We start from the raw sequence: 25,481 nt of genomic DNA, 5'->3' as shown, positions 1-25,481 counted from the left end.
TGAATCTCCAGCCCCATAAGAACCACTACATCAAAGTGGTAGTGCAGGCTTATCTCCTGATCCAGTTATCTTAGCTGTTGATCCTGAAGGAAGGGTTCATCCAACACCCACATCAGCTGAACTTTTCTCAGTTCAACCTTTGGATGTCTAACCAAAAGCCGATCCTTCAGTTGCACAAGGTATAAATACTGATCTATCTTTATCAACATTTACTTTAATACTGATTCTGTATTATCAACATTTATATTTAGTTCTATAAATCCTGATGAAATGAATGTGATTAGACCTTTACAAAGGAATACCCCTAGTCATATAATCACAGACAACTCTTCTCAGCCACCTCTTATTTCTGTAGGAAAACAAACTCTAAGCCTTTCTTGTGAGACTAAGAGAAAAGATATAGAGAAAAAAAGAATAAAAGAGAGGCAAGATCCTTACCTGGAAAAAGAAGAGGTAGATGAGTGTCAGGATTTAGTTAATCCTTGTGAGGAAACTCTGACTACCAAAAGTCATAAGATGAGTGGTGTGAGGAGTAGTGAGACTACTTTAAAAGAATATAGAGATTTAAGTGTGTTTCTGAAAATTTTTGCAGGTGCACAGAGTATTAAAGATACACCTGCTGAACAACAGTCTATAGACCCTCGGATAAACACTGATGTACCAAGTGTTGATATTCTACCTGCAGGTGTAAGTATTGATACTTTCTAGCAGTCCACTCACATCTCTATGTCATCCACTGTAATAATCCATGTTCTTATTGAAGGACAATCCACTCAATCTATCATTCCACCTTCTGTTATCCTCCATGTTAATTCTGTTGATGAAAATGCAGAATAGTCCAATCATATTCACTCCACAATTCCTGAATCACCATAGCACTCTACAAGCACTGAATTATTGGAGATAAATACTGAAGCTCCACTTCATATGGCTACAATTATGGAAGATATATAGTTAAATGATGATGGTATGGCAGTTTCTGAAGCAGCTGGAGCACATACTGCACCAATTCCTGATAATTTGTCAAATATTGATGCTGAAGATGAAGTAGCATAGTTTGTTTAGGAACCAGTTGCTAATAAAAATCTATTCATGAAAGTGAGTCTAATTATGAAAAAGATATCAATGTAGTATTAGATCCTGAAGAAGATCTTGATGAAATTATCTTTCCTAAAGGCATGTTAGAAAGGGAAAAGCATTTGAGATTAATTGAGCAAGATTCTAAATATAGTAAAGAGTTTTTTTGATGAAGAATGGACTTCTAAATGGAAGGATGCTTCACATCATGTCTCTGTTGCTAATGCTTTCAGGAATTTGAAAACAACATAGAAGAATATTGCAAATCCTGATACTCTGACCCATCTCAAAGCTTCTACATTGTTGATCAAAACAGTTCAAAATACCCAGTCTCAGGCTAATTCTCAGATTGACAAGCTCAAGGAACCTTTTCAGGAAACTAAGCTTACTGCTTCCCATGAGATGACCAAACAATTGAGCCATATCCTTGCTAGACAAGACAAATTAGAAGCTAACCCAGCTAATTTGGAAGCTACTCAAGCCAAGATGTCTAGTCAATTGGATGAGGTACAACAGTCAATGGAGCTCATTGTTTCACTCCTACTTGGTGATGATGTCAAAAAGGGGGAAAAAGTTTTGAAATATAAATGCAAATAACTCCAATTAAAAGCTGTTGATGACAAAGATAATGTTCATGATGGAGGAAGTAAAGGAGGTAGAAAGGAGATTTCTGGAAGGAAAGGTGGAGACCTATAAAAGGTGTAGTGATCAAGGAAATCAGTCAAACTGATGCTGAAAGGCCATTAAGGTCTCAAGAATTTTAAATGCTGACATAAGTTATAAGGGGAAAGAGAAGATTGGTGATAAATCTAATCCAAAGCCTAGAGCAAAATCTAAGAATAAATCAACATCTAAAGTTTCAAAATCACAAACATTGATAGATCCAATCTATTCAGTAATTGTAGCTTATGATGATGTTGATGAAGAGAAGATTCAAGAAGAAGAAGCTAACCAGTTCCAAAAGAAAAGAAAGATGAGTCATGGAGCTGATTGGGCTGAGAAATTAAAGCTGGTAACAACCTCTGACAATGCTTAAGTTAAGAAGAAATAATTGCTGAAGCTCAACCCGTCACAACCACTGATACTATTCAAGTTATTGATAGTGCAATACAAATACAAGTTGATTTCACAAATCCTGATTCAGAGAACTTAAATTCTGATATGCCAAAATTGACTTTAGAAGAAAAGAAGAAGCTAGGGGAAGCCAGACACCTGCACCAGTAAGAGATTATTCTGAGATTATAAACAAGATCTATAATGGAAATTCTCAGTCTAGAAGAGCTGGTAGAAGAAGTGGCTTGGGACTTCCAAATACTGATACTTATGTTGCTGATGCTTTAATTCTTAGAGAACCTGGAAATCTGACATGAATTGGGGATAATACAAAGCTTGAAGATTTGCAGAAAATCTTATCAGTATAGATTGTGAATGATCTAGTTGGAGAACAACTGATTTATTTTCTGGAGTTTGGAAGAAGGTTGAGGCTTACTCAAGAGCAGTTGAAGAATAAACCATGACAGGAGTTGGAATTTGTCACCACTTTACACAAGGTAACCAAATCTACTACTGCTAGATGGTCTGAATTTTTGAAGAACATAGTACACATGAAGCAGAGAGGAATGACATACAAGTCTAATTACATTCCAAAGTATATTCATGAATCTGGACATTCTGTTGATATGCCTATTGGAGGAGCCAAAGTGGTTAAGTATTTAGGAAGAGAAGTTCTAACTTTCAGTCCTGATGGTAAGATAGTTGGATTTCTGGAACCAGATAATATATCACTTGGAGAATCAAATCTGCATGATCTCAGAGCTGCTATTTATCAGAATGATGAATCAACAAAGGAGCTCAAGGATATCAAACAGAGAATAAAAATGTATGTGAGTGTTCTTGAAGGTCAACTACTCAAGAAATTCCTTGATGAATCTACTGACTGTAATGAAGTTTAAGATTAAAGATAAAGTCTGAGAAACATTGATTGTAAAAGTATATTCATTTGTATTTTCTGAATTTAGATAGTTTTGACATTATCAATTTAGAACTTGTCAATATACTCATAATGCACAAGTTGGGGAAGATTGTTAGAAAAAATTGATGATATCAGCTTATACACTATCATAGTTTATTATCAGTATTTGATATCAGAGTTTAGCAGAAGGTGACGTCATCAACATTTGTCATCAACATTTGCTGATCAATATTTAACATCAGTATTTGGGCACTTCAGCTGAAAGTCAGGAGATATCGAAAAATGAAAGAATTTGTAGAATACATATCAATATAGGACTTTACTTCTTGTAGAAATCAATATATGGATATGTTTTAGGATTCCTTATTGAAATAGAATATGATTCCTTATTGATTGTGTAGCTGTGGAGTGTATAAACACATATTAGGTTTAAATTTTATATCGTCGCGAATTGAAATATTTTTTATGTAACCTAGCAGCTCTCAAGGATATCTGTTCATCCTTTGAGAGATTAGTTTTGTAATCAGTTTTTATCAATCAATAAAAAACTGTTTATACTGTTGAGTACTTAATTCGATTTGTCTGCATAAACTGTATTGAACCCCTCTACAGTTGTATCAAGGACCTAACAGTATAATTATTGTATGAGTTAGATAGATTTTGTGGGTATATCTATTATAAACCCTCACGAAACACAACCCGTCCTACTAGAGCTTCCTAGGGATTTAATGGCTTGTTGCATATGCTCAACACAAACGTATCATCTATGAAAATGGAGTTAGTTAGATTTTTTTTCTATTATTTGGCTGATGACATGCAAAATGCTTAGTGTGGGATATTTGATGATATATATACTTATGTATATTTTAAATGTTAAATATATTGTTCATTTAATGGATATTTATTAATTAGATTTTACAATTTATTGCAGGAAGAAAGAATTCCGAATTGGAAAGGCTTGGAGCTAAATTAAAAGAAAATTCGGATTTATTAGGCTACATACGCAATGCTCATTATTTGGGATGTATTTTGAGTACCGTATATCGAATTTGGGTGAATCAACAGCCGACACGAAGATAACGAGATAGTAATTCTTATAACACAAACTAAAACTTTCTTTAATATTATTAGCAAAGTAGAATAAATGTGAACCCTTGATCCTTGGCTAGAACGATACTCTATTTACTCTATATTACATACGACATAAAAATGGTTTATAATGAGTCACATTAGACAAGTGCTTATTATTGTGTTCATCAAATTTTTGTTTGAAGAAATGGTCGAATAAAATAATATAAATTGGTAACTCTTATTTCTTTTACTTTCCTGCAAGAAATTAATTTTAGATTTTAAATATGTGTTAGTCTTGTTTTTGGAAAATTGAAATCGTGCCTTTTGTTCCCAAATACTACTGTCATGGAGGCTTGAGTTACTATCATTTCTACTTATGTCAACCGTTATCAGAAACATTTGAAGCAAATTTAAAGACCACATTTTCATAATTACCCATACTGATCAAACAATTTTGAAATATACAGAGGCTACTAAGAAATCTACCAAAGTCTTAATTACAGGGAAAAATCAATTGATCGCCAGGATGTCATTGACAAGGTTCAGTATAAACTTGATTATGAATACTAAAAACGACCATTTATGCAACTAATGATTGAGCAGATCTATTTTCTTATGAGAAATACATGAGATCAACATTAATTTTTATCAAATATGTCCCAAATTCTCCTACCTTCTTAGCTACTGCATAATAGGACCCTAACAATAACTACCAAGGGAAAGCAACAACGATGGTCCTCACCCAAGTCGGGTCTACTCCCTACTCGTCAACCACAACCACAAGTCCACATCCCACCAACTAACCTTCTCCACGTCTGTTTAGGTATATGTTAGTGGTGCATGATGTTGATAATGTAAATTTTAAAATAGTGATACCACTTTCTACCTTTAATAGAAGCAGAATATATTGATATTTTTAAAACAACCAAGGAGACTATTTGGGCATGTACTTAGGTAATATCACCTTATTAATGAGGTTAATGATCATATATATATATATAAAGTGCATAAAAATGATAAAATTGTAGCCCGGACAACTAAAATTTTTTCATAACAAAAGTGTGAATGCCGAATTAGTTCCATGAGTATTGGATCCTTTGGAGATTAACTTTAATACAAGTAGGAGATTGTTAGTATTGGTTCCCAAAAACAATATTTTGATGATTTAGGAAAATATTTTAATTATGGATTATGTTTCATGGATTATTAAACTTAAATTTATTAAATTATATTTATTATGTTATAAATGTTAAAATAGTAAATGTTACTCAACCACATTACAAAAAACATATTAGTTAAATATTAGTTAATGGTTCACTCTTTTAGGACTCGAAGTATAGTATTTGGATGAATGCATAAAGAATATAGTGTAATCTAACAAGTTAAAATTTAAAAAGAATCAAATAAATAAATCATAATTTATTCTGGTTTAAGATATCAAATGCAAGTATAATACAAAAACTCAAACCGAATACCAATGAGGCATGAAAAAGTATCAAATGCAAGAGGCACTTATTAACTTTTAGTACATTCCAGCAATGTCAAAAGCCATGTTAAAATCTTACTCTATTCCAATGCTAGTTTAGTATGTTTGTTGAATAACTATTTAAATAATAAATACGAAATACCGTTTTAATCATTTTATTGACTAAAGTTCATAAGCTTTTTTGTACCGGGTGATGTTTATGTAAAGATGATAAATGCTTGACACAATATTGTTGTTAGGTGTTAAGTTGAGATATTGGTAGTAGCAAGACTATTTTCTTGAGAATTCATTATGTCAGTCCACACTTTTAAAGCGTATCCGTAGTAAATGTAGGCTGGTAGTTATTATTGTAATTTTAATAGTAATTAATTTTTAGCACCAAAATGTTATCAATTAGTTCATCCAATTGTATACGGAAGTTTCCAACATAAAAGATTTGAGCGAGATTTTCAATATATATATATATATAAACATATACAAGAGTCAAGTTCTATGGACACCACGTTTTTTTTGAATACCACGGAAACCACTTATGTTCTGCAATTAAAATCTTGCATAAAACATTACAAAATATATTATTTTGTGAATTATGTTCTACAAAGGTCATTATTTTTTTCAAAATCTTGAATATCATACATTAGTGCATGTAAAACATTACAAAATATTTTATTCTACAAAACTTGTTTAGTTTGCACAACATTTGTTCAAATTAAAGAACATACACATTATATTTATTAAACTTAAATGATCTTCAACAATTTTAATGAATTAGTGATATTCGTAAAACACACTTCTCAAAATAATATATTTCATAGTGTTTTGATTGCAGAATATAGGTGGTTTCCGATAAACATGTTATTTTCATATAACTTTTGTCTACATTATATATATTTTTTATTCAAGGTTGGGAATGCTAAAGTTTGAAGATGTTCATTGTATAATACTCAACAAGATAAGAATTATCATAATCTATCTATGACATATATAATAGGCCAAAAAATTTGTCCTATTCTATTTTGTGTGAAAAGACAAATTTACCCCAATATTTTAATTGACGTTTTCAGAACGCTTGTCACTCTATCCCCACGGCTTGACTGTTTTACGTACGAGGTCATGTATTCTCTTTTGCAGCAGTACATTAGAGAGGGTGTCAACGAATCGTGTTCATTGAGATACATGTTCGATAGTCTATCAAATCGGAAGTGCTGAAATTTATTTGTCACCGTGATATCTTGATTTTGCCTATATATAAGGTATTTTCCTTCTTTTCTAAGAAATTTTTTATCATTACATATATATAATGTTCCCCTTTTTTCCTTTTAAGTTCTAGTTTGAGTAAGAGTGCTATTTCTTCTTTTTAGTAAAGTGTGATCTGAAAATTTCAAAACAATTCGTCATATATGGATGATGAGATTTTATTGAACGGGGCAAGTTTCACCAGACTTATTGTCGGGTACCATTGTCTTGTATCCAATATAAATTGAAGTTACAATTTAATCGACTATGAGTTGAGCGCTTAAAATATTTGGTTATGGATGCTTCGATGATATTCTAGCACGCAGTGACTACCTAAATTGCAACCGAAATAGATTTAAGTGTCAATATTTTTTTATTACCATTATATGTAGGTTTTATTGATTTCTATCAAATAGATGATTTAGTGTACCTCTTAGATTTCTCCGCCCAAGCGTGTAACTTTATATCTTAAATATTATTGATCATTATTTTAGATAAATTTGGAATTAAACCATCGTCTACTATCCATTGAAACCTAAATAGTGTTTTAATGAAAAAATCATTTCGTGACTAATATGTTCCCACTTTTTATGTTGCGTTTTCATTTTATTTTGGTTTGTGCATATGAATTGGTAATTTTGAGATCTCTTCGTTCCGCATGTTCTTTTTCTTCGTGAATGTTATTATATCCTTTTTCATTCACAAGTATAAAAATAGTCAAATTTTCTTTTCTTCAATGTTTTTCATGTTATTTAAATTTTTAAGAAATAATTTTTCTTGAAGTTTGACATGTGAAATGTGGTAACTTGTTTTGTTAAATATTTGTATTATTCTGCCGTTTAGTCACTTATAGACATAGATTGTGTGTATCACTATGATCGGTAACTTGTGATTTTTATCAATTTTCCGCCTCAATTACTTAGCGTATGTGTGTAATCAATGTAATACAACCTTTCATCGATGAAGATTAATTCTTAAGATTTTGTGAGAACATCTTTAGACTATTTATTATACTAACATGCAATTGGTTGTTTTTTGATGATCTCGATTTACGGTAATAAAAACTTCACTCCCATGAGCTAAAGCTTGAATTAGCCATTTGATAGTTGAGAACATGAATTTCATTCCCATTTCACATGGGTAAATTATTCATCTTTACCACTCAGATATTAAATCTTTCCATTACTTTTTATATCGTTGTCGGTACTTTACATATATTTTTTAAAATTAATGTAAAGTAGGGCCACAATTATGCTATTTACTTTTATACAATTAATAGTTAATAAGGCACCATAAATCTGAGAAACAACTCTTTCAAAAGGAGAGAATAAGAACTGACTTTTTGTTTGACAATTCGAATTTTTTAGCAATGTTTTGAAAATTAATATAAAATATGGCTATAACAATACTATTTACTCAATATTCATTTTGTTCAAATATCTAGATGTTATTTTAACTAAACACATATTTTAGTGGATACTTTTATTGTCCAAATTTCAAATAGAAAACATAATTATTATAATAGATTATAAGTTTTTGTTAAATTTTTTGTAAGCATTGAAAATAAATCTCAGCTCAGAACAGTGCTATTTGGGGCAACCTTTTATTTATGTGGGATATATAAATAAATGAATTTGAAATTGACACCTCTCACCGCCCATTTGGAATCCTAGTTGGAATGATAATGGCATGCAGGGAACGATATCCTTTTTAAACGTCCCTTTATCTTTGTGAATGCAGAGGTAGGAGTGACGGTATCCTTTCTAGACAGACTTCTGGGAGAATTGGGATGATATATGAGTTTAAACTACACAATTTTGAATCCCTCTGTGTGTGGAAGAATGCCATATTATCTTAACCTATACCTTACTTGATAATAGAGAAGACTTGGCTTAGTCCATGACTTGTCATTTAAATTCCAATTTTTTTCTTAATTTATATGATGCTATAATTTCTTGGTGACAACCTCTTAAATAATCGTTCGCCCTAAAACTTTGAGGTGGAGCTCTGATAACATGTTAAGTAAAGAGTCGCTCTAAAACCTTAAGGTGATATAGAGGAATGCCCAAACATGATTTTATAGTCTTTAAGAGAACTTATAGTCATTAATATATACTACATGGCTACATCTTTTCACATTTGGCTGCAGGCGGATTTAGTTAAATGGATACTAATCAGGATGACTTGGTTGATTGTGAAAGCACCTCCAATAATGATGTTAAAGATGAACATTGTCCTCGAATTGGAGATGAGTACCAGGTGGAAGTTCCCGAGCTGATGAGAAGCGATAATTATGTCTCTTTCAACCAAAGGATCGGACTTAAAATCGATGAAGACTCATTTTCATCACTGAAAAATGATGCTGAAATGGACTGTAAAAATAACAGTTGCATTTCCTCTTGTTTTCCAAGAGCTAACAAGTGGAAGGACATTGAATGTAGGAGTTTTCTACTTGGCCTATATAGCTTTGGCAAAAAATTTCATCGTGTGAAGGAGTTTGTTGAGACTAAAAACATGACAGATGTGCTCAACTACTACCACGGAAAGTTCTATGGAACTGAGGAATACATCAGATGGTCACAGTGCAGGAAAAATAACAGTAGGAAGACAGCAAAGGAAGAAAAGATTTACATAGGATGGAGGCAGCATGAGCTATTGTCACGAATCTCTCCCCACGTGCCTTCTGACCGTAAAAAATCATTGGAGAAGGTAATGCATCGAAATTTTATTTGATTCCAAAGCTTTAAAAACCAGGACACTAGTTTGATTTGGCGCAAAAGAATTATAGATATGTCATCATGCCTAGAGAAGATACCTACTTGTCTTCTACTACAAATTTGAAGCATAATATTCCTACTGTAGAATTTGTGTTAAATTGGTTCCTAATCCCTTCTGGTGCTTCTTCTGCAACAGTATAATTTTGCTGTTTGCATCAACTAATGCTTATTTATATACCAATTTGCATCACACTAAAATTTCTAGAACCCGAAAAGCAACGACATTAGGATTATTGTAAAGTATGATTTTAACCACGGAAGCAGGCACAGTTTTCTTCAGTTCTCATGCAAGACATATATTATTATATGGAAATTGGTTTACATATTTAATATTAGGTGATCAGCACTATAAAGTTGCAAAATTGCAGGATATATATATAGATCTTTAAAAATAAGTATTATTCATATAATTTCCAAAAAGGTGTAAGTATTTCAACCTTATTCAAAGAATTGAGTCGACTCACTCAGTGATTGAGTTGGAATTCACGTGACCTTCTATCCTGATCAGCGGATGTAGCAGACGAAAGACTGGCTGTCCTAAGAAGCTTTCTTTGCTTTCGTAATTTTGTTCTTAGTAAAATCTATTGATAGGATATCCTTGATTAGTTCATATGATAATAAACATTAAGATGTTCTACAAAAGAACTTGTAAAACATTTAAGTTCTTGGAATTTGTACTTTCTGTAAACTCTATCCTCATATCCTACAGCATTGGGAAAAAGAATGTTTTTCACCGATTTTTATCATCAAGGATATCATCTTATGGTGATCCTAACGATCTGTTACAGGTTTCTAGGAGATTTGCGAAAGGACAAGTTTCACTGGAGGATTATTTGTTCAATCTAAAAGAGATTGCTGGTGTTAGTTTGCTTGTGGGAGCAGTAGCCATAGGCAATGAAAAAGAAGACCTCACCAGACCTACCATTTATCGTGCTAAAAAAGCTCGTAAGAAACCTACTGCCGAAGCATGGAACTCACAGACAGAAGACGTGAAAGATCCAGAAGTTGACACAACTATTCAACCAATTTCATCTGCTCTTAGTGGGGAAACTCAACAAGGTACTACTGAAGTAGGCCTAACCTTTTCTAAATCAGAAGGACAGGCTGACGATGGTACTGAAAAGGCGGTGCTGAGTACATTGTGTAAAGATAAAGAGCCATCAACTGAGAAGCCTCTAACAGACCTTATCCAACCTTACCCATCTCCAGGATGTGGTACCCTTGAACCACCGACTGATGATGTAAATTCATCCAGTCTTGGTTCCTCTTTCTTGACTGAAACAAACAATCAATTTGAGTTGTTAAATTCATCTATTGATGCAACTGTAGAAGAGCAGGCTGTCGTAAAAGGTCCAAGACAAAGTAGCAGAACTAGGGAACTGACAACAAAAGCATTGGAAGCTATTGCTCTTAATTTACTTGGTCCCAAGAAAAGGAGAAAGAGTATGAACTCTTTATCACCAACGACTGATAATGTCCATTCAGCAGTCAATTGTTCCTCCCATTTGAGTGAAACAAGCCATCATCTTGAGCTGAATTCTAATGACGCTAGTGGAGAAGTTGATAAGAGTAATAAAGATACAGGGCAGCTATGATGCAACTCACAAGTAGAGAATAAAAGCCCAATAATTAGTTACAAGTAACAGACTATGCCAGCTCAGCTAAGAGAGCCACTACTACATATAGAAAAGAAACATCTAGAGAATTAGTTAGTTAGACAGATGAATGAATCAAATCTCTCTCTAATCTCTCTCCTCACCACAAGCATCTCTCTCAATTCTCTATCTCTTTGATTTACTGTTTGATGGTAGAGAATTAGTTCATAACTTGTACATACAGTTTATAGTCTGTAGTTTCTTATAATCATTGAGCTGAGTAATGGATGTTCTTATAATTCAAAGTCTGATCCAGTACAGTTCTTGATATAACAAGTTCATTTCGTTAATTGTGACATGGTATCAGAGCACCTCGTTGCGGTTCTGGATTTCGTTTGTAAGTTTTCTTGTGATCCATTCCGCCATGAATGAGCTTGTTAGCTTTATTTCAATCGTGAATTTCTTGAGGTTTTATTTGTTTGAAATTTTCTGGTATTCTTGTTGATTGTTAAGACCTTGAAGTTTCACTAGCGTTGATTCTCGAATTGATTCGAAATTTCATCACATATTATTTCTCAAAATCAAATTCTTATCAAAGATCATCATCATTTTTTTTCTTCTTGAAATCGGAATCGGTAAATATGAATGATAATCCGATTGATCCTTCTCAAGATCCTACTTCTCCCTACTATTTACATCCATCTGATAATCCTGGTATGAAGCTTGTATCAATGAAATTTGATGGAAATAGTTATACTGATTGGAAACGCTTGATGTTAATTAGTCTCTCTGCGAAAAATAAAACTGGTTTTGTTGATGGATCTATCACAAAACCAAACACAACTGATGCTACAGCAAAGGCTTGGGATAGATGCAATTCTATGATGATTTCTTGGTTACTAGGTGTCCTAGATCAGAATATTGCTAGGAGTGTGTTGTATTTTAAGTCGGCTAGAGAAATTTGGCTAAATCTTGAAGAAAGGTATGGGCAAGCTTTAGGAACAATGTTATTTGCTTTGCAACAATCACTTGTCGATCTCAGGGAAGGTGCAGATACTATTGCAAATTACTACACTAAGATAAAGATGCTTTGGGATCAATTGGACTCTGTGGATCCCTTACCAGTTTGTGGATGTACAAATTGTACTTGTGAAATCTCTCAGAAGTTGATGAAATCTCAAGAAGATAGAAGATTGGTTGAATTCTTGATGAAGTTGAGTGAAGGCTTTGAAATGATAAGAGGAAATATTCTGGTCATGAGTCCTCTCCCACCTATTTCTCAGGCATATAGGTTGTTGTTGCAAGAGGAGAACCATAAAAAGATTTTTCAGAATGTTTCAACTCCACAAGCATCTAATGAAGAAATGATGGCTTTTGGTGCCAGAAGAAATTTCCAGGACAGATTTAGGCCTCAGAATTCACAGAATAAACAAATCTTTGGTGACCCAAAAAGACAAAACAACTATTTTTGTGATCACTGTAAGATGTCTGGTCATACTATACAGAGATGCTATAAAATTCATGGTTATCCTGCAAATTCAAGGACAGAGAGGAAGCAAGGTCATACTGCACAGTTGGGTGGAGAAGAAACAACAAACACTACTAATGATGACGTTGTCTCTTTCACTGCTGCGCAGTACCAGCAAATTTCCAGCTGATTGGAAAGGAAAGTATTACTAATGATTCTAACAACACTGGATCTACAGATATGGCAGGTAAATTCTGTAATATGGCAGGACCGTTTTGCTTCAAATCATCTTCATGTACTAATTGGATTGTGGATAATGGTGCAACTGACCACATGTGTTGTGACATATTTCTCTTCACATCACATGATATGGTCCATACACCAAGTAGTTACATAACGATACCCAATGGAAAACAAGTTCAAATTGCTCACACAGGAACAGTCAATCTTAGTAACGATATCGTTTTGAAGAATGTTCTGTATGTTCCGGATTTTAAGTTTAATCTGGTGTGTATTCCTAAAGTATGCAAGGATATGGCATGTAGTGTGACGTTTATTGATAATGGTTGTTTTTTACAGGGCCCTTCAATGATGCCACAGCATCTTGGTAGCTTTAAGAATGGATTGTACTATCTTGAAGATGATCAACATCACAGGAGGGGTGATAATACTTCAACAGCAGTTACAGAAGAGTATACAGCATCAACAAACATGGTTTGCAACACATATGTCGCCATTGTAAATAAGACCAAACTTTGGCACTTAAGATTTGGCCACTTGCCAGTTTCCATGCTTAGCCATGTTACATCTGTTTTTGGTCAAGAAAAGTGCAATTTAGATAGCATATGTCAGATATGTCCTATCTCAAGACAGACATGAAGTCTATTTCATTCTAGTACTAGTAAGACCTCAAAAGCTTTTCAGCTTATTCATATAGATACTTGGGGTCCTAATCGAGTCATTGCTCATAATGATTGTAAATACTTTATGACTATAGTGGATGATTTTACCCGTATGACTTGGATTTTTTTGATGGTATCTAAATATGATGTAGTGCAGATATTCAAAAATTTCATTGCATATGTTACAAAACAATTTCATGCAGAAGTTCAATCTGTTAGAACCGACAATGCAATGGAACTGTGTGAAGGAGAGTTAAAGATTTTTTTATCAGAAACAAGGGATTTTGCATCAGAAAACCTGTGTCTATACTCCACAACAAAATGATGTTATGGAGAGAAAACACAGGCACCTCCTGGAAACTGCCAGGGCTCTATTCTTTCAGTCAAGACTCCCACCTCAATTTTGGGGGGAATGTGTCCTTTGCGCAACTCATTTGATCAACAGAATGCCATTGCAAGTCCTTCATAACATCAGTCCTTTCGAAATGCTTCATCAATTAGCACCAGATGTGAATTATCTCAGAGTTTTTGGGTGTTTGTGCTATGTATCAAATTCTAATCAACATAGAAGTAAATTTGATAAAAGAGCCCAGCCTCATGTCTTTGTTGGATATTCTATAGGACAAAAGGGTTACAAAGTACTCAATCCCACTACTCTTTCTATACATATCTCTAGAGATGTTACTTTCCATGAACAACATTTTCCATATCATTTATCTGCTACAACATCTCAATCACCACCTGCGATTTTCTTACCTATTTCTACTGACTATGTACCCTTCTATCATGAATCTTTACCTTATATATTTGATATGCATAGCTCAAATATAGAACCTCACAACCACACATCATCTAATTCTTCTGGTCATTCTATATCACCCCCTCCACCAACCAGAAAAAGTACTAGATTCACTAAACCACCTACTATATACAATGACTTTGTATGTGGTACAACTCAAATAACAACTCCAACCACAAGTCATTGGTGTAATATAGTAGAATTTAGTCAACTACCTGCTACAGTCCACTGTTTTATTTCAAAGGCAGATGTACTAGTTGAGCCCAGAACCTATACCGAAGCATCTCAAGATCCAAGATGGGTTGCAGCAATGGATAAAGAACTCGAAGCTTTGCATGCTAATCATACTTGGAATTTGGTTTAATTACCTCCTGGCAAGAAGGCCATAGGCTGCAAATGGGTTTATAAAATAAAAATGAAGGCAGATGGTACTATAGAAAGATTCAAGGCCAGATTAGTGGTAAAAGGATTCAATCAGAAATGGGGTATTAATTTCTTAGAAACATTCTCACCAGTTGTAAAAATGAATACCATTAGATGCCTAATTGCTGTGGCTGCTCATAGGAAATGGTCCTTATCACAACTAGATGTCAACAATGCTTTCTTACATGGAGATTTGTGTGAGGAAGTCTATATGACAATCCCTGAAGGTGTTCCAAATCCCGATAAATTAGTCTGTCAACTCGTCAAATCCCTTTATGGCTTGAAACAAGCTTCTCGAGAATGGTTTGCCAAGTTGATGGGGGCGCTGAGACATAAGGGATTTGTACAATCAAAAAATGATTATTCATTGTTCATAAAGCACACCAAAAATGGAAAAATGATAATACTTACGATGTACGTGGACGATATTATTCTGACAGGAGATGATGATAAAGGAATTCAGGATATCAAGATGCATCTAAACGATATATTTAGCAGAAGGATCTAGGATCTCTAAGCTATTTTCTTGGCATTGAAGTGGGGTATGTGAATGATGGAATCACATTAGCTCAACGAAAGTTCACAAAAGACTTATTGTCTGAAGCTGGGATTGAAATTTGCAAATCTGTAGCAACTTCTCTTCCTATTAATCTCAAGTTGGATGCTGATGAGGGAGAAGTATTTGAAGATCCAACCTTCTATAGGTGCTTAGTAGGAAAGTTGAACTTCTTGACTCATACAAGACCAGATTTAGCTTTCACAGTCCAGCACCTCAGTCAATTTCTTCAAAAGCCTAGAGAACCTCATTATAAAGCTTTAATACATATGCTGAGATATGTAGCATCAATCGTAGGACAAGGAATTTTGCTTAGAGCAAATGATCAGCTCACGTTACAAGCATATTCAGATTCTGACTGGGGGGCATGCTTGAATACTAGGAGATCAAATACTGATACTTATGTTGTTGATGCTTTAATTCTTAGAGAACCTGGAAATCTGACATGAATTGGGGATAATACAAAGCTTGAAGATTTGCAGAAAATCTTATCAGTATAGATTGTGAATGATCTAGTTGGAGAACAACTGATTTATTTTCTGGAGTTTGGAAGAAGGTTGAGGCTTACTCAAGAGCAGTTGAAGAATAAACCATGACAGGAGTTGGAATTTGTCACCACTTTACACAAGGTAACCAAATCTACTACTGCTAGATGGTCTGAATTTTTGAAGAACATAGTACACATGAAGCAGAGAGGAATGACATACAAGTCTAATTACATTCCAAAGTATATTCATGAATCTGGACATTCTGTTGATATGCCTATTGGAGGAGCCAAAGTGGTTAAGTATTTAGGAAGAGAAGTTCTAACTTTCAGTCCTGATGGTAAGATAGTTGGATTTCTGGAACCAGATAATATATCACTTGGAGAATCAAATCTGCATGATCTCAGAGCTGCTATTTATCAGAATGATGAATCAACAAAGGAGCTCAAGGATATCAAACAGAGAATAAAAATGTATGTGAGTGTTCTTGAAGGTCAACTACTCAAGAAATTCCTTGATGAATCTACTGACTGTAATGAAGTTTAAGATTAAAGATAAAGTCTGAGAAACATTGATTGTAAAAGTATATTCATTTGTATTTTCTGAATTTAGATAGTTTTGACATTATCAATTTAGAACTTGTCAATATACTCATAATGCACAAGTTGGGGAAGATTGTTAGAAAAAATTGATGATATCAGCTTATACACTATCATAGTTTATTATCAGTATTTGATATCAGAGTTTAGCAGAAGGTGACGTCATCAATATTTGTCATCAACATTTGCTGATCAATATTTAACATCAGTATTTGGGCACTTCAGCTGAAAGTCAGGAGATATCGAAAAATGAAAGAATTTGTAGAATACATATCAATATAGGACTTTACTTCTTGTAGAAATCAATATATGGATATGTTTTAGGATTCCTTATTGAAATAGAATATGATTCCTTATTGATTGTGTAGCTGTGGAGTGTATAAACACATATTAGGTTTACATTTTATATCGTCGCGAATTGAAATATTTTTTTATGTAACCTAGCAGCTCTCAAGGATATCTGTTCATCCTTTGAGAGATTAGTTTTGTAATCAGTTTTTATCAATCAATAAAAAACTGTTTATACTGTTGAGTACTTAATTCGATTTGTCTGCATAAACTGTATTGAACCCCTCTACAGTTGTATCAAGGACCTAACAGTATAATTATTGTATGAGTTAGATAGATTTTGTGGGTATATCTATTATAAACCCTCACGAAACACAACCCGTCCTACTAGAGCTTCCTAGGGATTTAATGGCTTGTTGCATATGCTCAACACAAACGTATCATCTATGAAAATGGAGTTAGTTAGATTTTTTTTCTATTATTTGGCTGATGACATGCAAAATGCTTAGTGTGGGATATTTGATGATATATATACTTATGTATATTTTAAATGTTAAATATATTGTTCATTTAATGGATATTTATTAATTAGATTTTACAATTTATTGCAGGAAGAAAGAATTCCGAATTGGAAAGGCTTGGAGCTAAATTAAAAGAAAATTCGGATTTATTAGGCTACATACGCAATGCTCATTATTTGGGATGTATTTTGAGTACCGTATATCGAATTTGGGTGAATCAACAGCCGACACGAAGATAACGAGATAGTAATTCTTATAACACAAACTAAAACTTTCTTTAATATTATTAGCAAAGTAGAATAAATGTGAACCCTTGATCCTTGGCTAGAACGATACTCTATTTACTCTATATTACATACGACATAAAAATGGTTTATAATGAGTCACATTAGACAAGTGCTTATTATTGTGTTCATCAAATTTTTGTTTGAAGAAATGGTCGAATAAAATAATATAAATTGGTAACTCTTATTTCTTTTACTTTCCTGCAAGAAATTAATTTTAGATTTTAAATATGTGTTAGTCTTGTTTTTGGAAAATTGAAATCGTGCCTTTTGTTCCCAAATACTACTGTCATGGAGGCTTGAGTTACTATCATTTCTACTTATGTCAACCGTTATCAGAAACATTTGAAGCAAATTTAAAAACCACATTTTCATAATTACCCATACTGATCAAACAATTTTGAAATATACAGAGGCTACTAAGAAATCTACCAAAGTCTTAATTACAGGGAAAAATCAATTGATCGCCAGGATGTCCTTGACAAGGTTCAGTATAAACTTGATTATGAATACTAAAAACGACCATTTATGCAACTAATGATTGAGCAGATCTATTTTCTTATGAGAAATACATGAGATCAACATTAATTTTTATCAAATATGTCCCAAATTCTCCTACCTTCTTAGCTACTGCATAATAGGACCCTAACAATAACTACCAAGGGAAAGCAACAACGATGGTCCTCACCCAAGTCGGGTCTACTCCCTACTCGTCAACCACAACCACAAGTCCACATCCCACCAACTAACCTTCTCCACGTCTGTTTAGGTATATGTTAGTGGTGCATGATGTTGATAATGTAAATTTTAAAATAGTGATACCACTTTCTACCTTTAATAGAAGCAGAATATATTGATATTTTTAAAACAACCAAGGAGACTATTTGGGCATGTACTTAGGTAATATCACCTTATTAATGAGGTTAATGATCATATATATATATATAAAGTGCATAAAAATGATAAAATTGTAGCCCGGACAACTAAAATTTTTTCATAACAAAAGTGTGAATGCCGAATTAGTTCCATGAGTATTGGATCCTTTGGAGATTAACTTTAATACAAGTAGGAGATTGTTAGTATTGGTTCCCAAAAACAATATTTTGATGATTTAGGAAAATATTTTAATTATGGATTGTGTTTCATGGATTATTAAACTTAAATTTATTAAATTATATTTATTATGTTATAAATGTTAAAATAGTAAATGTTACTCAACCACATTACAAAAAACATATTAGTTAAATATTAGTTAATGGTTCACTCTTTTAGGACTCGAAGTATAGTATTTGGATGAATGCATAAAGAATATAGTGTAATCTAACAAGTTAAAATTTAAAAAGAATCAAATAAATAAATCATAATTTATTCTGGTTTAAGATATCAAATGCAAGTATAATACAAAAACTCAAACCGAATACCAATGAGGCATGAAAAAGTATCAAATGCAAGAGGCACTTATTAACTTTTAGTACATTCCAGCAATGTCAAAAGCCATGTTAAAATCTTACTCTATTCCAATGCTAGTTTAGTATGTTTGTTGAATAACTATTTAAATAATAAATACGAAATACCGTTTTAATCATTTTATTGACTAAAGTTCATAAGCTTTTTCGTACCGGGTGATGTTTATGTAAAGATGATAAATGCTTGACACAATATTGTTGTTAGGTGTTAAGTTGAGATATTGGTAGTAGCAAGACTATTTTCTTGAGAATTCATTATGTCAGTCCACACTTTTAAAGCGTATCCGTAGTAAATGTAGGCTGGTAGTTATTATTGTAATTTTAATAGTAATTAATTTTTAGCACCAAAATGTTATCAATTAGTTCATCCAATTGTATACGGAAGTTTCCAACATAAAAGATTTGAGCGAGATTTTCAATATATATATATATATATAAACATATACAAGAGTCAAGTTCTATGGACACCACGTTTTTTTTGAATACCACGGAAACCACTTATGTTCTGCAATTAAAATCTTGCATAAAACATTACAAAATATATTATTTTGTGAATTATGTTCTACAAAGGTCATTATTTTTTTCAAAATCTTGAATATCATACATTAGTGCATGTAAAACATTACAAAATATTTTATTCTACAAAACTTGTTTAGTTTGCACAACATTTGTTCAAATTAAAGAACATACACATTATATTTATTAAACTTAAATGATCTTCAACAATTTTAATGAATTAGTGATATTCGTAAAACACACTTCTCAAAATAATATATTTCATAGTGTTTTGATTGCAGAATATAGGTGGTTTCCGATAAACATGTTATTTTCATATAACTTTTGTCTACATTATATATATTTTTTATTCAAGGTTGGGAATGCTAAAGTTTGAAGATGTTCATTGTATAATACTCAACAAGATAAGAATTATCATAATCTATCTATGACATATATAATAGGCCAAAAAATTTGTCCTATTCTATTTTGTGTGAAAAGACAAATTTACCCCAATATTTTAATTGACGTTTTCAGAACGCTTGTCACTCTATCCCCACGGCTTGACTGTTTTACGTACGAGGTCATGTATTCTCTTTTGCAGCAGTACATTAGAGAGGGTGTCAACGAATCGTGTTCATTGAGATACATGTTCGATAGTCTATCAAATCGGAAGTGCTGAAATTTATTTGTCACCGTGATATCTTGATTTTGCCTATATATAAGGTATTTTCCTTCTTTTCTAAGAAATTTTTTATCATTACATATATATAATGTTCCCCTTTTTTCCTTTTAAGTTCTAGTTTGAGTAAGAGTGCTATTTCTTCTTTTTAGTAAAGTGTGATCTGAAAATTTCAAAACAATTCGTCATATATGGATGATGAGATTTTATTGAACGGGGCAAGTTTCACCAGACTTATTGTCGGGTACCATTGTCTTGTATTCAATATAAATTGAAGTTACAATTTAATCGACTATGAGTTGAGCGCTTAAAATATTTGGTTATGGATGCTTCGATGATATTCTAGCACGCAGTGACTACCTAAATTGCAACCGAAATAGATTTAAGTGTCAATATTTTTTTATTACCATTATATGTAGGTTTTATTGATTTCTATCAAATAGATGATTTAGTGTACCTCTTAGATTTCTCCGCCCAAGCGTGTAACTTTATATCTTAAATATTATTGATCATTATTTTAGATAAATTTGGAATTAAACCATCGTCTACTATCCATTGAAACCTAAATAGTGTTTTAATGAAAAAAATCATTTCGTGACTAATATGTTCCCACTTTTTATGTTGCGTTTTCATTTTATTTTGGTTTGTGCATATGAATTGGTAATTTTGAGATCTCTTCGTTCCGCATGTTCTTTTTCTTCGTGAATGTTATTATATCCTTTTTCATTCACAAGTATAAAAATAGTCAAATTTTCTTTTCTTCAATGTTTTTCATGTTATTTAAATTTTTAAGAAATAATTTTTCTTGAAGTTTGACATGTGAAATGTGGTAACTTGTTTTGTTAAATATTTGTATTATTCTGCCGTTTAGTCACTTATAGACATAGATTGTGTGTATCACTATGATCGGTAACTTGTGATTTTTATCAATTTTCCGCCTCAATTACTTAGCGTATGTGTGTAATCAATGTAATACAACCTTTCATCGATGAAGATTAATTCTTAAGATTTTGTGAGAACATCTTTAGACTATTTATTATACTAACATGCAATTGGTTGTTTTTTGATGATCTCGATTTACGGTAATAAAAACTTCACTCCCATGAGCTAAAGCTTGAATTAGCCATTTGATAGTTGAGAACATGAATTTCATTCCCATTTCACATGGGTAAATTATTCATCTTTACCACTCAGATATTAAATCTTTCCATTACTTTTTATATCGTTGTCGGTACTTTACATATATTTTTTAAAATTAATGTAAAGTAGGGCCACAATTATGCTATTTACTTTTATACAATTAATAGTTAATAAGGCACCATAAATCTGAGAAACAACTCTTTCAAAAGGAGAGAATAAGAACTGACTTTTTGTTTGACAATTCGAATTTTTTAGCAATGTTTTGAAAATTAATATAAAATATGGCTATAACAATACTATTTACTCAATATTCATTTTGTTCAAATATCTAGATGTTATTTTAACTAAACACATATTTTAGTGGATACTTTTATTGTCCAAATTTCAAATAGAAAACATAATTATTATAATAGATTATAAGTTTTTGTTAAATTTTTTGTAAGCATTGAAAATAAATCTCAGCTCAGAACAGTGCTATTTGGGGCAACCTTTTATTTATGTGGGATATATAAATAAATGAATTTGAAATTGACACCTCTCACCGCCCATTTGGAATCCTAGTTGGAATGATAATGGCATGCAGGGAACGATATCCTTTTTAAACGTCCCTTTATCTTTGTGAATGCAGAGGTAGGAGTGACGGTATCCTTTCTAGACAGACTTCTGGGAGAATTGGGATGATATATGAGTTTAAACTACACAATTTTGAATCCCTCTGTGTGTGGAAGAATGCCATATTATCTTAACCTATACCTTACTTGATAATAGAGAAGACTTGGCTTAGTCCATGACTTGTCATTTAAATTCCAATTTTTTTCTTAATTTATATGATGCTATAATTTCTTGGTGACAACCTCTTAAATAATCGTTCGCCCTAAAACTTTGAGGTGGAGCTCTGATAACATGTTAAGTAAAGAGTCGCTCTAAAACCTTAAGGTGATATAGAGGAATGCCCAAACATGATTTTATAGTCTTTAAGAGAACTTATAGTCATTAATATATACTACATGGCTACATCTTTTCACATTTGGCTGCAGGCGGATTTAGTTAAATGGATACTAATCAGGATGACTTGGTTGATTGTGAAAGCACCTCCAATAATGATGTTAAAGATGAACATTGTCCTCGAATTGGAGATGAGTACCAGGTGGAAGTTCCCGAGCTGATGAGAAGCGATAATTATGTCTCTTTCAACCAAAGGATCGGACTTAAAATCGATGAAGACTCATTTTCATCACTGAAAAATGATGCTGAAATGGACTGTAAAAATAACAGTTGCATTTCCTCTTGTTTTCCAAGAGCTAACAAGTGGAAGGACATTGAATGTAGGAGTTTTCTACTTGGCCTATATAGCTTTGGCAAAAAATTTCATCGTGTGAAGGAGTTTGTTGAGACTAAAAACATGACAGATGTGCTCAACTACTACCACGGAAAGTTCTATGGAACTGAGGAATACATCAGATGGTCACAGTGCAGGAAAAATAACAGTAGGAAGACAGCAAAGGAAGAAAAGATTTACATAGGATGGAGGCAGCATGAGCTATTGTCACGAATCTCTCCCCACGTGCCTTCTGACCGTAAAAAATCATTGGAGAAGGTAATGCATCGAAATTTTATTTGATTCCAAAGCTTTAAAAACCAGGACACTAGTTTGATTTGGCGCAAAAGAATTATAGATATGTCATCATGCCTAGAGAAGATACCTACTTGTCTTCTACTACAAATTTGAAGCATAATATTCCTACTGTAGAATTTGTGTTAAATTGGTTCCTAATCCCTTCTGGTGCTTCTTCTGCAACAGTATAATTTTGCTGTTTGCATCAACTAATGCTTATTTATATACCAATTTGCATCACACTAAAATTTCTAGAACCCGAAAAGCAACGACATTAGGATTATTGTAAAGTATGATTTTAACCACGGAAGCAGGCACAGTTTTCTTCAGTTCTCATGCAAGACATATATTATTATATGGAAATTGGTTTACATATTTAATATTAGGTGATCAGCACTATAAAGTTGCAAAATTGCAGGATATATATATAGATCTTTAAAAATAAGTATTATTCATATAATTTCCAAAAAGGTGTAAGTATTTCAACCTTATTCAAAGAATTGAGTCGACTCACTCAGTGATTGAGTTGGAATTCACGTGACCTTCTATCCTGATCAGCGGATGTAGCAGACGAAAGACTGGCTGTCCTAAGAAGCTTTCTTTGCTTTCGTAATTTTGTTCTTAGTAAAATCTATTGATAGGATATCCTTGATTAGTTCATATGATAATAAACATTAAGATGTTCTACAAAAGAACTTGTAAAACATTTAAGTTCTTGGAATTTGTACTTTCTGTAAACTCTATCCTCATATCCTACAGCATTGGGAAAAAGAATGTTTTTCACCGATTTTTATCATCAAGGATATCATCTTATGGTGATCCTAACGATCTGTTACAGGTTTCTAGGAGATTTGCGAAAGGACAAGTTTCACTGGAGGATTATTTGTTCAATCTAAAAGAGATTGCTGGTGTTAGTTTGCTTGTGGGAGCAGTAGCCATAGGCAATGAAAAAGAAGACCTCACCAGACCTACCATTTATCGTGCTAAAAAAGCTCGTAAGAAACCTACTGCCGAAGCATGGAACTCACAGACAGAAGACGTGAAAGATCCAGAAGTTGACACAACTATTCAACCAATTTCATCTGCTCTTAGTGGGGAAACTCAACAAGGTACTACTGAAGTAGGCCTAACCTTTTCTAAATCAGAAGGACAGGCTGACGATGGTACTGAAAAGGCGGTGCTGAGTACATTGTGTAAAGATAAAGAGCCATCAACTGAGAAGCCTCTAACAGACCTTATCCAACCTTACCCATCTCCAGGATGTGGTACCCTTGAACCACCGACTGATGATGTAAATTCATCCAGTCTTGGTTCCTCTTTCTTGACTGAAACAAACAATCAATTTGAGTTGTTAAATTCATCTATTGATGCAACTGTAGAAGAGCAGGCTGTCGTAAAAGGTCCAAGACAAAGTAGCAGAACTAGGGAACTGACAACAAAAGCATTGGAAGCTATTGCTCTTAATTTACTTGGTCCCAAGAAAAGGAGAAAGAGTATGAACTCTTTATCACCAACGACTGATAATGTCCATTCAGCAGTCAATTGTTCCTCCCATTTGAGTGAAACAAGCCATCATCTTGAGCTGAATTCTAATGACGCTAGTGGAGAAGTTGATAAGAGTAATAAAGATACAGGGCAGCTATGATGCAACTCACAAGTAGAGAATAAAAGCCCAATAATTAGTTACAAGTAACAGACTATGCCAGCTCAGCTAAGAGAGCCACTACTACATATAGAAAAGAAACATCTAGAGAATTAGTTAGTTAGACAGATGAATGAATCAAATCTCTCTCTAATCTCTCTCCTCACCACAAGCATCTCTCTCAATTCTCTATCTCTTTGATTTACTGTTTGATGGTAGAGAATTAGTTCATAACTTGTACATACAGTTTATAGTCTGTAGTTTCTTATAATCATTGAGCTGAGTAATGGATGTTCTTATAATTCAAAGTCTGATCCAGTACAGTTCTTGATATAACAAGTTCATTTCGTTAATTGTGACATGGTATCAGAGCACCTCGTTGCGGTTCTGGATTTCGTTTGTAAGTTTTCTTGTGATCCATTCCGCCATGAATGAGCTTGTTAGCTTTATTTCAATCGTGAATTTCTTGAGGTTTTATTTGTTTGAAATTTTCTGGTATTCTTGTTGATTGTTAAGACCTTGAAGTTTCACTAGCGTTGATTCTCGAATTGATTCGAAATTTCATCACATATTATTTCTCAAAATCAAATTCTTATCAAAGATCATCATCATTTTTTTTCTTCTTGAAATCGGAATCGGTAAATATGAATGATAATCCGATTGATCCTTCTCAAGATCCTACTTCTCCCTACTATTTACATCCATCTGATAATCCTGGTATGAAGCTTGTATCAATGAAATTTGATGGAAATAGTTATACTGATTGGAAACGCTTGATGTTAATTAGTCTCTCTGCGAAAAATAAAACTGGTTTTGTTGATGGATCTATCACAAAACCAAACACAACTGATGCTACAGCAAAGGCTTGGGATAGATGCAATTCTATGATGATTTCTTGGTTA

General features: G+C 33.0%; 2 protein-coding genes across 2 annotated transcripts; both read left to right on the top strand.

Moving 5' to 3' along the window:
• Nucleotides 1-6,708: 6,708 nt before the first annotated feature.
• Nucleotides 6,709-11,375, top strand: LOC141698380 (uncharacterized). The gene is made up of 3 exons (XM_074503066.1): nt 6,709-6,859; nt 8,992-9,551; nt 10,408-11,375. Exons 2-3 carry the CDS (start codon nt 9,006-9,008, stop codon nt 11,212-11,214), a joined length of 1,353 nt encoding a protein of 450 aa, XP_074359167.1. The 5' UTR covers nt 6,709-6,859; nt 8,992-9,005; the 3' UTR covers nt 11,215-11,375.
• An 8,700-nt stretch (nt 11,376-20,075) lies between these two features.
• Nucleotides 20,076-24,743, top strand: LOC141698383 (uncharacterized). The gene is made up of 3 exons (XM_074503069.1): nt 20,076-20,226; nt 22,360-22,919; nt 23,776-24,743. The coding sequence occupies exons 2-3, from the start codon at nt 22,374-22,376 to the stop codon at nt 24,580-24,582; spliced, it is 1,353 nt and encodes a 450-aa protein (XP_074359170.1). The 5' UTR covers nt 20,076-20,226; nt 22,360-22,373; the 3' UTR covers nt 24,583-24,743.
• Nucleotides 24,744-25,481: the final 738 nt, after the last annotated feature.

Source organism: Apium graveolens, chromosome 11 (assembly GCF_009905375.1).
Source record: "Apium graveolens cultivar Ventura chromosome 11, ASM990537v1, whole genome shotgun sequence".
Taxonomy (NCBI): Eukaryota; Viridiplantae; Streptophyta; class Magnoliopsida; order Apiales; family Apiaceae; genus Apium; species Apium graveolens.
This window is presented reverse-complemented; position numbering and strand designations above follow the sequence as displayed.